We start from the raw sequence: 12,982 nt of genomic DNA, 5'->3' as shown, positions 1-12,982 counted from the left end.
TTTAGGCCAATCTAAATAGGGGGGCAGAGAAAATGTGGGTGGGAAAAGAGGGTGGCTGAGGGGGTTTCAGGGCTAAGGGCTGCTTCTAAGAACAGTAAGTTCCCTTCTACTATAAGACATGTCCACATAGGCCCACCCAAGGCCCCAGCCCCACAGAATTCAGCCAGCCGCATGGGGTGTCCTCATGGGGTGACTTAAAACCCCATATCCCAAATATCTCCTGGGGAACAAAGGAAGTGTAGATTTGGAGCTGGAGCGAGAAATCTGCTTGGCCCTGGAGGTATTTCCTGATGTTCGCCCAGGTCCTCCCCCTCTGGCCACTGGTGACACGACAGCCTTCGACCGCAGGGGAATCCACATTGGTCCTCGGGAGTCAGAAGCAACAAGATTCCCAGGAACTTCCCCTCCCTACGGTCTGATTCCACTGGTTGGGTGAAGGCCAGGCAAGAGAGCCCCAGCCCAGGGCCACAAACCAGCCCTGTGACAGCCGAGCAGGTGCTGTGGATGGACGAACGGACTGACGGACGTGCAAGGACGAGGGAGGAAGACAGACCCCACCAAGGCAGGAGGAAGAGGAACAGGCACCGAGGGTCCTTCAAGTCACATGCAGGCAAGCAGGTTGCTGAAGAGGCGAGCAGAGGCAGCTCTCAGCAGACGGGTTAGACCAGCTGCTCCTCAGGGGTTAATTAGCATAAATGCAAATAACCAGGTAGCCCCACCCACCTCCCAAGGCCCGCCCCGCCCCCCCAATATGTCTGCAGGCAGGGTTTGGCTTACGTGGTGTCAAGTTCTATGAGATTGGTATCTACTGGAGCCTCGTTCTCTGGAACTAAACACAGGGCAGACGAGCGCCCATGGGTTATTGGTGAGTGGGCAAGTGGGCAGGTGGGCACAGGTCCCCACCCTGGGACAACTAAGCTAAGATGGGGAGGGAAAGGAGGAAGGGGAGTGGAGAAGGGGGGGCTGGTCCCTGGTCTTGGTAACACCTCGAATAACCTTAAATGCAGGGAGGAGGGTCCAGGGAGGGCCAGGGAGGCCCACAGCAGGCCCAGGAGAACAGAAAAATCTCTGGACCCTGCTCCTTTTGGCACTTCTCCAGCACGACTTAGATTCATTTGTCGCATGCAGGACTGTCACTAATTCTAATACAACCATTTATTCACATTTTCACATCTCTGAACTTGGGGTATGTTTACAATCAATGGCATTTCAAAGTTTAATTGTGGGAACACTTTTCTTTCTTTGTGGTACATACTACAATGTTTCTTTCAACCGAAACAGTCTTAGGTTTAATCCGGTATCACTTGGAAAAATTATGGGGATGGTGTGTCCAGGGATCATCTTATCCATGCAGCCCCTTCTGCTATGACTGGATGCCAGACAAGGGCTCCAAGCATGGCCTGTGCAGCTCCCACCACCAACCCAAGCCCAGAGAGAACAGAGCCAGACCTCTCTATCTCCTGAGGAGTCAGATGCAAATAGGAGTGTGGGCCTCACAAAAGATCCCGTGAGCTGGGGAAAAGGCGTGACCCTGGGCTGAAGGCTGACCCAGAGGTAGGTGGGGTGATAGGGAAACCCCATCCCAGTGACCCACAGATTCTGCTCACCTTCCCGATGCGGCGGTTCCTCTTTGGGCTTGGGGTGCATTAGGGTGAAGGGCAGCTCCACAGCCACGTCACTGAAAGAGACCCAGACCAGTTGAGCCTTGAATCCAGTCCCAGGCTGTGAGTCTCAATGCCCTGTCACTTTGAGGACTGGGGAGGGTTTTACGGTAGCTCTGGGCCAAGAGGCAGGAAATCTGGCCCCAAGACCCAGTTCCACCACTCTCTGAGCATCAGTCTATCTGGGAGTTGAACTGGGAGATTTCTTCTCCTGGCTCCAAAAAACATGGAAACTTCCCCTTTCCTGAGAAGGATCCCTGGATTCCCACGAGCTGGGAGGAGGCACAGGGGTGGGAAAAGGGTTGTCCAGGGCAGTGAGTGTGCATCTTGCTCGCTGAGTGGCTCCAGAGGTGCCCTGAGTCCCTGCTGGCCTCAAATGGCCACAGCCAGCCCAGCCTCCCCTGACACTGCCCTTCCCAACTTCCTGGTTGGAACTCCTCCCACCCTCACTCTGTCTTATCTCCCAACATCTCCAGGGGGCTCCTGTGAAAGTGCTCAGGTGGCCCTAGCCCCCTGCAATCTAGATGATGCACTGCTGAGGTCAGCTTAATCAAATTCAAGCTAGATGGGACCCAGGCCCCAGCACCGTCTACATTGTGCACAGAGCCTTGAAGCCGTGTGGGGATGGAAGGATGGGAGCGGTGCTGCTACTGGCTAACGTTTCTGACTGGGCCTTCTCTCCCCTTAGCCCTGATGGACAGAATAATAACAAGAGCAGAAACTCATGGTACTGACTCTGTGCCAAGGAGGAGTCTACTTTTTTTTTTCCGCCTTGCTGCTCAGCTTGCAGGATCTTAGTTCCTTGACCAGGGATCGAACCTGTGCTCCCTGCAGTGGAAGCGCAGAGTCCTAACCGCTGGACTGCCAGGGCATTCCGCCAAGGAGTAGTCTAGAGTCACTCGTTTAACCTTCACAACAACAATGTACAGGCTGGGAAATTGAGACCAAGGAGAGAACGCAGCATATCCAAGGCCGTACAGCTATTAAAAGAAAGTGACAGGGCTTCCCTGGTGGCACAGTGGTTAAGAGTCCACCTGTCAATGCAGGGGACACGGTTCAAGCCCTGGTCCGGGAAGATCCCACATGCCACGGAGCAACAAAGCCCGTGCGCCACAACTACTGAGGCTGTGCTCTAGAGCCCGTGAGCCACAACTACTGATCCCGAGTGCCACAACTACTGAAGCCCGCGCACCTAGAGCCCATGTTCTGCAACAAGAGAAGCCAGCCAATGAGAAGCCCGCGCACCGCAACGAAGAGTGGCCCCCGCTCACCGCAACTAGAGAAAAGCCCGTGCGCAGCAACAAAGACCCAACGCAGCCAAAAATTAAATTAATTAATTAAAGAAAGAAAGAAATTTTTTTTAAAAAAAAAAAGAAAGTTACAGACTGAGGATTCTGACTCCCTAATTCACACCCTTAACCCTGTGTGATAACATCTCAGAATTGAGAAGGTGATTCCACCCACCCTCTTTCTCCACTCCAGACAAAAGCAGCCCTGAAAGCTCCTCCACTCCACTTAGGTGGTATCACCCTACAAGGCCCTGTCAACTGTGAGCGCCTACAGGCACATCATCTTACTGACTTTGCTGCCAGGGGCCGGTTGAGAGGAGGATGGGGCAGGGGACGGAGGGGTCAGGGGTATAAACTACGCAACCAGAAAGGGCTGTTCCACCAGCCCCACCACTCACTGAGGAACACTTCACATCTTTTTTTTTTTTGGTACGCGGGCCTCTCACTGTTGTGGCCTCTCCCGTTGCAGAGCACAGGCTCCGGACGCGCAGGCTCAGCAGCCATGGCTCACGGGCCCAGCCGCTCCGCGGCATGTGGGATCTTCCCGGACCGGGGCACAAACCCATGTCCCCTACATCGGCAGGCGGACTCTTAACCACTGCGCCACCAGAGAAGCCCCAACACTTCTCATCTTTAAGTCTCACTGAGCTTATCTGGAAAACGGGGCTAACTATACCTACCTTCTAGAGCCATTTCCAGGAGGTGATGTAGGTAAAAGGCTTGGTTAAACTGTGAAGCTTGTGCCTGCCAGAATTATTGCTTCCCCTCAATAGGAACATGGGGGTCTCATAAGGCTACTGAAACAATTTGGCTTTTTTTTTTTTTTTTTTGCAGTACGCGGGCCTCTCACTGTTGGGGCCTCTCCCGTTGCAGAGCACAGGCTCCGTACACGCACGATCAGCGGCCATGGCTCACGGGCCCAGCCGCTCCGCGGCATGTGGGATCTTCCCGGACCGGGGCATGAACCCGTGTCCCCTGCATTGGCAGGCGGACTCTCAACCACTGCGCCACCAGGGAAGCCCCCACCAGCTTCCATTCTTTTTTTTTTTTTTTTTGCTTTTTGCTTCCAAAGGGGATTGCTTCTCCAGGTTCACTTGGAAAAGTGAGCTATCAGAATGGAAGCTGGTGGAAGATTAAGACTGCCAACCTTCACTAAAGCCATCCAGAATACAGATGGAAGAATCTGGACCTTAACCTTCCACCAGGCTATAAGCAGTCAAGGGCAGGGGGTGTATCTGATTCCTCTCTGGGAGCTCAGTCCCCCTCACAAGGCTGGGCTCAAGTATGGGTTCAGGAAATTCTTACTGAATTACATTGAATTGAATTTCACCTCTCCAAATGGACTCAGTTTTCTTGGATGAGCAATAGTGGCACCTTGTGACAGGAGGAAGCAAAGCACTGGGTTTGGGGCACAGGTATTTTTGGAATGCACGTGGATCCAGCTGGCTCCAAGAAGCCTTGTCTACAAAGGCAGGTCTCAGGACCTCTCCTTGACAACACTCAGCCTCATTAGTTAGTTCTCATTAGTGTAGAAGTTTGAAAGACACAAAGCCTGCATTTCTCCAAAACATCCTGTAAAACAGACTGATTGGGGGCCACTTCCCAGATAAGTGGAGCCAACTTTGCTGTCTGCAAAGGTCCTTGTCACTTGGGTAGGGTGGAAGAGCAGGGCGAGGTTTGAAAGGAGAAACTGCACCTCCCCAGTCCCTCTGGAGAGGGTCCTAGTCCCGGCACAGGCCTGAGCCTGGCAATCAAAAGTGACCGCTAAGATTCCTTCCAACCCAGTGCCCGTGATTCTGGACAATCAGGACAATGGTCTCTGGGCCCTTCAGGCAGGTGAGTGGATCAGGCTGAAGGAAGGGACTTTACCTGGATGCAAGATCTCCCAACAGGCTGTGGGTGGGTCAGAGGAGGCGGGAGAAGTGGTCAGGAGAGAGTTCAGAGAGGAAGAAAACAGAAAGCACGTTCATTTACCACCTCTGTTCCCCTTTGGGGTAGATTAGATCCTGGGACACACTCTACCCACCCCAGTTGTAACTGCTCGTTCAGGGACATACGGAAGTGTGAGCCCTGCGTGGGGAACTGGAACCCAGGCCCGGCTAAGCCAAACTCCCTGCGAGGGGAGCCCCAGGGTCATTATCTGTAAAGGAGACATAAAAGTTAACCCCTGTGCTGCCTGCCCTGGGGAGGCTGGGGCTATCCAATGGCAGAAGGAAGCACTTTAGGATTCCCCAAGGGTTCCTCAAGAAGGAGCCTGAGGCAGACTGTGGGTCCTGCAAGAGTCACAGGACACGGGATTTGAGATTTGTGATTCTGAGTGTCCTATAATATATGGTCCATATTACACACTGTCACCTGCACGAGGCATTATTCTAAGAATAAAGGAGACTCGATGTCTAATGCTATTAGCTTTCCAATCTTTTCATAGAAATTTATGAATTAAAACAAATCCCTCTGACAAATTAGAAATCCTAATTCTAGGTTTATAACAACATGTAGGCCCAACATATGGAGAAGTGGGAGTTCTTTCTGAGCTTCCACCAGACAATGCTCCAGGTAAGGGAATACGTTTGGTCTACCGCCATGACCCCAGCACCCAGTCCGTGACCTGAGATTAAGGAAGGAGATTTCAGGAAATGTGTGTCTGGGCCTCTGTTTCCCCATCTGTAAAATAGGAGAGTCGGAGCATCCCCAATCCAACTCTGGAATTCTGAGCTCCTTGAGCCATTTCCCCAGCAGATCAGCCTGGGTATGAGTCGGGGTGGGTGCTGTGCCCTGAGGTGTGATGACAGACATGGCACCCCTTGTAGACCCCACAGCACAGACTCTGAGGAAGCTTCCCCCCACCTCCCACGTGCCCAGACTAGCGATGGGGAAGAGGAGGAGGAAAAAGAGGAAGAAGAGGAGAAGGGGGGAGCAGAGAAAGAGGGGAGGGGCAAGAGAGGGGCCAAAGGCCTCTGAAGTAGAAGAGGGAAAGGGGAAGGAAGAGGATTCAGCTAAAAGGTCCAGCAAACAGGCAGAATGGGGCAGCGGGTGTGGCCATCAGGGACCTCCCTGCTGCACTTCGGGGTCTGGGTCTGGGCTGGGCTGTAGCACTTACCCTCCCCGAGACACCACCAGCTTCACCTTCACTTTGTAGGAAACAATGATGCCCAGGATCTCCCGGTTGGCTCCTTCCCTCAACCTGCAAGGCGACACAGGGAAGTCGGTTCACAGGGCTTGCTGGTGGGCAAGACCCGGCAGGATGGGGTGCGGTGTGGGGAGCGGCCATCGGTCCCTTTCCTGGCCACTCAGCCGCCAGGTACAGGCAGAGCCCAGTGCCTGAGAAAGGCGAGGTCTGCTCTCAGGGAGCAGGAACTCAGAGCCCTGGCTTCCGAGTCTGGCTTTGAACCCCTGCTTCCCTCCAGGGGCCTGAGTCCCAGCAGTGCTGTGCGGAGCGGCTCTTCCTGCTCTCACGTGGATTCCCTTTGTCTCACTCCTGAGCCAGAGAGGAGAGGGCAGTTGGCGGGGGAGAGGAGGGGAGTGGGTACCAGGGAAGACCCTGCAGGAAGTGATGCTTTAATTAGGTCTTGAAAGCAGGTAGGATTTGAGCCAGGGAAGAAGAGAGCAAACACTCCAAGGGGAGATGGTAGCATATGAAGGGGCGGGTGAGACAGCGTTTGGGCTGGAGTGGCGGGCAGCGGTGCTGCAGAGGTGGGTCAAACCCCCAGGAAGGGCCAGACCTCAGCGGGCAGGGCAAGATGGGTCCCCACACCCCCAGGTCTCCACTAGAGGAGGGTGGCCTCAGGGAGTCAGTGGTGACCGTGGGAAAGGAGTGACCCTATGTTATGGCCCTGGGATCTCTGCCCTCCGGGGACACCCCCATGTGTGGTTTAGCCCAGCTCACCACCCTCAACTCTCCAGACTCCCCAGGCCTGTCCTGATTCACCCTCTCCTGCTAGGACCCTTCCAGAAGCCACTCCCTTCCTTCCTTCCTTCCAGCCTTGCTCTGCCTCAGGGTCACACTCCATCCAACAGAAGACATGACGTCAGAAGCTCCTGCCTCTTGCACGAAGCCTTTCCAGGTTGCCCTCCCCTAGGCAAGCCAGCAGAGCCCAGCACTGACTACGAGAGGCTGGTCGAGTGGTCCATCTTGCTCTCTGGGGCACCCCTGGATAAGGGTGGGATTGGGGGACAGCTTCTCTGGCAGTTCAAGCTCATGAGGACAGGCCCTGGACAATGCTTGGGGAGAGGGTAGCCTGAGCCCACACTGGCACTGGTGGGACCAAGGTGGGTGTGGACCCGTTTTGGGGAAGGGTAGGGGAGCCAGTGGAGGGGGGGACATCCAAGAGCCTGGGACTAGGGAGGGTAGGTCCTCACAGGGTGCTGGAGGCCAGGTTCGTGTCCTCATGTTTGAGCTTCCCGTCCAGGGCGAGGCCCCGCTTCTCTCGGTTGTTGGCCAGGAAGGGGGTCAGCGTGTAGACCTTGCAGAATGTCGAGCTGGGCGCCACTGTGTCACTGGGAAGAAGGGGGACCGATGTGGAGATGCCCCCCAGAGCCAACCCCAGCCCAGCCAGGTCACAGAGCCCGGCCCTGCAAGTCCCCCTCCGCCACGAAGGGGCCACATGGGCCAGGCCCAGCTCTGGCAGGGAGACCACTGCCACCCAAAAGGGGCACATCTCTGCTCCATGTGCAAACAGCAATGACTCTGGGGTGATCCAACAACTTCATTCTTGGTTTGTAAGCAGGTGCAAGTTTTTAAAAATTCAAGGTACTGCTTGGCCCTGTGCTGTTTGGCTAGGATAATTTTTTAGTGGAGACAGCATGGACTTTTTCTTTCCCTAACACATTATTATGAAAGAATTTCAAACATACAGGAAAACTGAAAGAATTGTGCAGTGAACACCCATATACCCACCCCCTGGGTTCCACAATGAAGACCTTATTTGCCTTATCTCATCTCCATCCATCACGTGTAAGGTGTTTGGATTGTTCAGTTTTGACCTGCTTCTGCTCCATCCGCCATCCCCCTTCTCAACAATGAGCGAGCTGGGGTGCAGTAAGCCTCAGAGTCAGAAGAGCCCCAGCTCTGCCACCGGCCAGCCCTGTGAGGCTGAGCAAGTCACCTCTCTGGCCCTATTTCCTTCCCTACGTACTGGGGTCAGCAGCAACCCCAACTCAGAGGGCTTTGTGCAATCTAGGTTTCCAGTACAGTGCAATTATTCTCTTCCCTCCATAACCCCAGTCCTCTTAGATTCACTAGCTCTTATTTTGTCATTCTCGTTTTAGTGGGTCTTTTCCCTGACTGTAGCATGCATTTCCTTATAGCTAAACCAAGTGGATGGTTTCTAAAAGGCTGTTCAGGGTCATTTACACTGAGCAGCAAGGAAATCTGAGGCCCGGCCCTCTGCCAGGTGGAGAAGAGCCACCTGGACCTGTGACCAGACCTAGGGCTTCTCTTTTCCCCACCGGATCCCACACGTCCAAAGCTGGCCTTGTGCTCACTTACTCAGCCTCTTCCATGGCCACAGGGCACTTGTACTGCGCTGTGTTGAAAAGGCAGATGTCTGCATACTGGCGCACTGGGGAGGAAGAGGGAAACAAGGTGGGGTGAGCCAGGCTCCCCGAGTTGGGGATGTTCAGCCCCAGGCAACAGCCAGTCCACCAGAGCTTCTGCAGGAGATGGACCCATCCTCTACGTGGCAGCTCAAACATGCCCACTCCTTCCATAAACAAAAATCTCCCCCTGAAGGACAGCCCTGGCCAGAACCCAGGGAACCTAAGAGAAGAGGGGGCTTCAACAGTAAACTCATTACCCCGCCAATAAGCAGCCTGTGTTACCAGCCTCAAAAGCCTTACCCTTTGGCTTAGCAGGCCTTGGGCTTCTCAGTGGGCCGGTAGTTATTTACAAGGCTGTTAGTGAGGGGACAGCCTTCAGCTACCCCGACCCCTGGGAGGAGTCCCCTTGCCACCCCCGGGCCGGCCCTCTGCCCGAGTACCCGAGATCTTAATCTTCTTCACTGTCTTGTTGGTGTTGTTGGTGACGTGGACGTTGACACTGATGGGTTCTCCGTGGTAGTAGATCTGGGAGGTGTAAGAAGGGAGAGGGATGGATGGGAAGCCTCCAAAGCTTTAGATGACGAGGAGGGAGAAGAGGCCCCACACACATCTCCTGGGGTTCCCCAGGCCTTGGCCACTCTGATATTGGCCCCAAGTTCATCAGCCACTTCCCACTGATGCCACTGGGCATGTTAAACTTAAGTTCCTTTGTGGGACCTTGAAAGATAATTAAGTTAGAAGGTGATACTCCTGTGTTCCACTCCGGGGTTGGCCACCAGAAGTAACGATAACAGGAATAATATTGGTAATGAGGGTGAGAGTGGTGTGACCTTGAACAGGTTATCTAAGCCTCAGTTTCCCCCTCTGTACAATGGAGGGACTGGAGTAGGTGATATATCAAGTCCCTGCCGGCTCTGGCTGCCTGGAAGTTAGACCCAGGAGGGTCGGGAAGAAGCAGGAGAAAGGTGGGGAAGGGCTGATGCACTCACTGAGGGAACCTGCTCTGAATCCTCATTGAAGAGCCTCAACTTGCATCTTGGCCCAAGCACTTGCCTTCAGCTGCCCCCCCCCCAAGAGGGAGAGGAGGTGCTCACACTTCAAAGGGGGATAGGGGTGCAGGGAGATGGCCAGGACCCAGGACCTTTCAGGAGGTATGCTGACTTCTGAAGTCAATCGCACCCTTCGAGCTCATGCCCCACCTCTGCCACGCCTTTAGTCCCCAAGAGGCTTCTCCAAATCCTCCAATGGAAGTCTCAGATTCCCTGAGCCCTGTGATCCTTGGGCTGGAGGCAGAAGCTCCCAGCTGAGGAGGCCCAGAGGGCATGAGAGAGCTGGGACCTGAGGCTCCAGCCCTGGGGGAGCGGCCCCCACCCCCTGCCAAGCCCGAGCCTCCTACCTCCTTATCCAGGGAGGCCTCCAGATGCAAGGGCTTATCCGACATGAGGAACTGCCTGGTGGTCTCGGCTGTGGGCTGGGGGCCAGGCCTCTCCGGGGCGTACTGCACCTTCCGGATGATCAGGCGCACAGAATTCCTAGTGGAGATGGGTAGAGCAAAAGATGACCAGAGTCACCTGCCTCCATCCTCTTTCCTTGCGACCCTCACATCCTTCTCTTGCTGAAGAGACTGCCATGGTTCCCATGACCTTGGACTCCGGTCCAAACTGCAGAGTTTGGCATAGGGCCTTGTCACCATCTGGTCCCACTCCAACCTCCTCCATCTTGTCCCCAGCCTCCTCCACTTCTTCACTATCATTCTCGATGGTCTATCTAGTCCTATTTCTGAAGCTCTGCTTATACTGGGTCCCAGCCTATAACACTCTCTTCCAGCTTCTGCCCTCATTTGCTTCCTTCCTCAAGGCCCAGCCAAACACCTGCTCTACCAGGAAACTCCCGAGATCCGCCCACTCTGATCTTCTCCTGGTCCGAACTCCCTCCCACCACATCAGAGGCCGAACCGTCCCACGGCAGCACTTCACGTGGATCTGTGTGCTGGTAGCCAGCGGACGCTAAGAAAGCGACTGTTGTTTCACCTCCTGCATCTCTCATGTCACCTAACAGTGTGAGTTCTTTAAGGACAGACGTTTTTGTCTACATTGTTCACTACTGTATTCTCAGTATTTATGACAGTGCCTGCTGCCATATAATAAATACCTGCTAAATATCTATTAAATAAAAATATACACAGGGAACAAGGGGCCCATGAAGAAACGGGGCTCAGAGAGGTGAAGGAGTTCAGTGAGGGGGAGTGCATTCAGGCAGGGGGAGTAAAGAGGATAAAGACTCAGTGAGAGGATGGAGGCCCAGAGATGGGATGGGGCTCAATGAAGGTGATGGGCTCAGGGAGGAAACAAGGACACGAAGATTTGGTGAGGGGATGGGACTCAGTCAGGCAGTCTCCTGACTGTCAGGTGTGCTAGGTATCCCGGCATCCCTCTTTCTCAGCTAAGCCACCTCCATTCCCTGAGCTGGATAGCCGGGGCTAAAGTCCTAGCTCTCCCCATGCTAACTATATGACCTTGAGTAAATTAACCTCCGTGCCTCAGTCTCCTCATCTGTAAAAGGGTGACAACAGCAGGACCCACTTCTTAGGGTTGCTGTGAGGACTGAATTAGTTCATACATGTCCATCACTTTGAACTGTGTCTGGTGTCTAATAAGCTCTTGATAAGTGATAGTTGCTATATCATTATTAGTAACTCCAGCGTGGACTTAAAATGTCCCATTGGTGGTAAGTGCTGGCTCTCAATGCTGCCTCCTCTTCCCTGCTCTGGTTAGGCCACCTACCACAACCTACAACCCCCTTCCTTTCTTCTGATCTCAGGGCTTAAGAAGAAAAGGGGGACAGAGAAGCAAGGGAGAAGGATCCCATCTCCACACACACATAAGCTGCCAGGCTGGAGTTAGAGATGTGCAATGCATCCTGCGACCACTAGGTGGCAAACTCAGCCCGCTCCCTAAGAGGCTGCAGCGCCCTCAGGAAGCAGGGTGCATCAGAGCTGGGGGCTGAGGCCAGAGCCAGAGCAAAGCCTGACCCCAGGAGGGGCAGGTGTGAGCGCGGGGCTGGGCAGCTCACCCCAGAAGTCAGGGCCAGCTATTTCTGGCTGCTAGCTTGGGCTCTCTGTATGCCCAGGGCTGTGTCTCTCCAGGAAAAGGTTTCCCCTCTCTGACATACGGCTGACCTCCTCCCTCTGCCCTGGGTGGGTTCACGTTCTCCCCTTCCCTGCCTTGTTTAGAAGCCTCCATTGACACCCCCCTAACCCGCCGCCACAAGCTCCTGCTGATGGCCTCCCAGGAGAACTGGGAGATGGGGGTCCAAGCTGGCGGGAAACATCTTGTTCACTGTTTAAAACAATCTGATTTTCGTTTTTCGTTTTTTTTCCAAAACAAAATTAAAGGACACGTCGTCTGGAGAGGAAGAGATTAGAGGCAGGGAGATAAGGGAAGCGGGTACAGTGGTGCAAAGGGAAAAGCGCTGAGGCCTGAGCCAAGGCAACTGAGCCACCTCCCCCAGGAAGCCCTCACAACCTGCAAGCCTTCCCGAGTGCCCTTTGCAGAGTTCCCAAGGCTGGAACGTGAGGCCCCTCCTCGCACACTTCCAGGCATTGTGACTTCTGTCTTCTTCGGATTTTGCCCATCCTGTCTCCCTACCCCTGCCAGCAGGCAGCCCACGCCCAGGCAGGCGGAAGCTGCGCCCTTCTCACCGCTTGTGGATCTTCTCCTCCAGGTTCTCGGCGCAGAAGGCTTTCACTTCATAGTCCACACCGCAGGCCTGTGGGGAGGGGTCACTGACCGCAGAGCCTTGGAGAGGACCGGCTCCTGTGAGCACAGCCTGCCCACCCTCTCATTTAACAAGGCCGCTGGATGGGAGCACCACGTTCCCACGGCCTGACCCCCCTCGTCTGACTCGGAGCCCTGCGCTCAGCCAGCCGCGGGGCTGCCTCCCCCATCCGACCTTCCCGCAGAGCTGCTCCCCGACCGGGCTCCTCTCCAGACTCCTGCCTGTCTGGGGGGCTGTCCTCATCACTCAGCGAGGCAGCCGCCCAGAAACAACAACAGGCACCTCTGCAGCCCTGTTTAGAGAGCTCCCCCTGACCTCCGGTGCACAGACCCTGCACTGGGCGTGTCCCTGCAGCGTCTCACTCCACCCTCTAGACCGCACGACGAGGCACATCCTACCACCTCCATTTCGCAGATGAGGAAACGGGCTCAGAGATCTGAGGCCTGGGCCACTCATGGTGTCACTCCTCTCTGAGCCTCAGTTTCCCCACCTGTGAAACAGTGATGACTGCACCTCCGCACAAGGTTGTGAGGCCAGCTGGTCTTCCAGAGAACATTCCGCAGATGACACCAGGTCACCGAGTGACCCTGGGCACATAACTGAGTGATACCGTATCTGCTGCTCTGTCTGAAAAGACTGCTTATCTGAGGTGGGATCAGCCTGGCCTAGAGGCAAGGAGGCTTCTACACGCAGGGTTCCAGCACCCTCCCCAGAGAG

General features: G+C 54.8%; 1 protein-coding gene across 2 annotated transcripts in view; it reads right to left on the bottom strand.

Annotated features, from left to right (window-relative positions):
- Positions 1–12,982, bottom strand: part of ARRB1 (arrestin beta 1) — a 75,551-nt gene that overhangs the window by 1,415 nt on the left and 61,154 nt on the right. Inside the window, exons 7-15 of one of the 2 annotated variants that reach the window (XM_024761944.1) lie at positions 12,189–12,256; positions 9,885–10,020; positions 8,929–9,013; positions 8,439–8,511; positions 7,310–7,447; positions 6,051–6,134; positions 4,820–4,843; positions 1,608–1,678; positions 778–829 (exon numbers count right to left, since the gene is read on the bottom strand). In XM_024761944.1, the coding sequence (XP_024617712.1) occupies positions 778–829; positions 1,608–1,678; positions 4,820–4,843; positions 6,051–6,134; positions 7,310–7,447; positions 8,439–8,511; positions 8,929–9,013; positions 9,885–10,020; positions 12,189–12,256 (731 nt within the window). The remainder of the gene's footprint in view (positions 1–777; positions 830–1,607; positions 1,679–4,819; positions 4,844–6,050; positions 6,135–7,309; positions 7,448–8,438; positions 8,512–8,928; positions 9,014–9,884; positions 10,021–12,188; positions 12,257–12,982) is intronic. The other variant, XM_024761945.1, reaches the window with a different exon arrangement.

This window comes from Neophocaena asiaeorientalis, unplaced genomic scaffold (assembly GCF_003031525.2).
Source record: "Neophocaena asiaeorientalis asiaeorientalis breed wild unplaced genomic scaffold, Neophocaena_asiaeorientalis_V1.1 scaffold263, whole genome shotgun sequence".
Taxonomy (NCBI): domain Eukaryota; kingdom Metazoa; phylum Chordata; class Mammalia; order Artiodactyla; family Phocoenidae; genus Neophocaena; species Neophocaena asiaeorientalis.
This window is presented reverse-complemented; position numbering and strand designations above follow the sequence as displayed.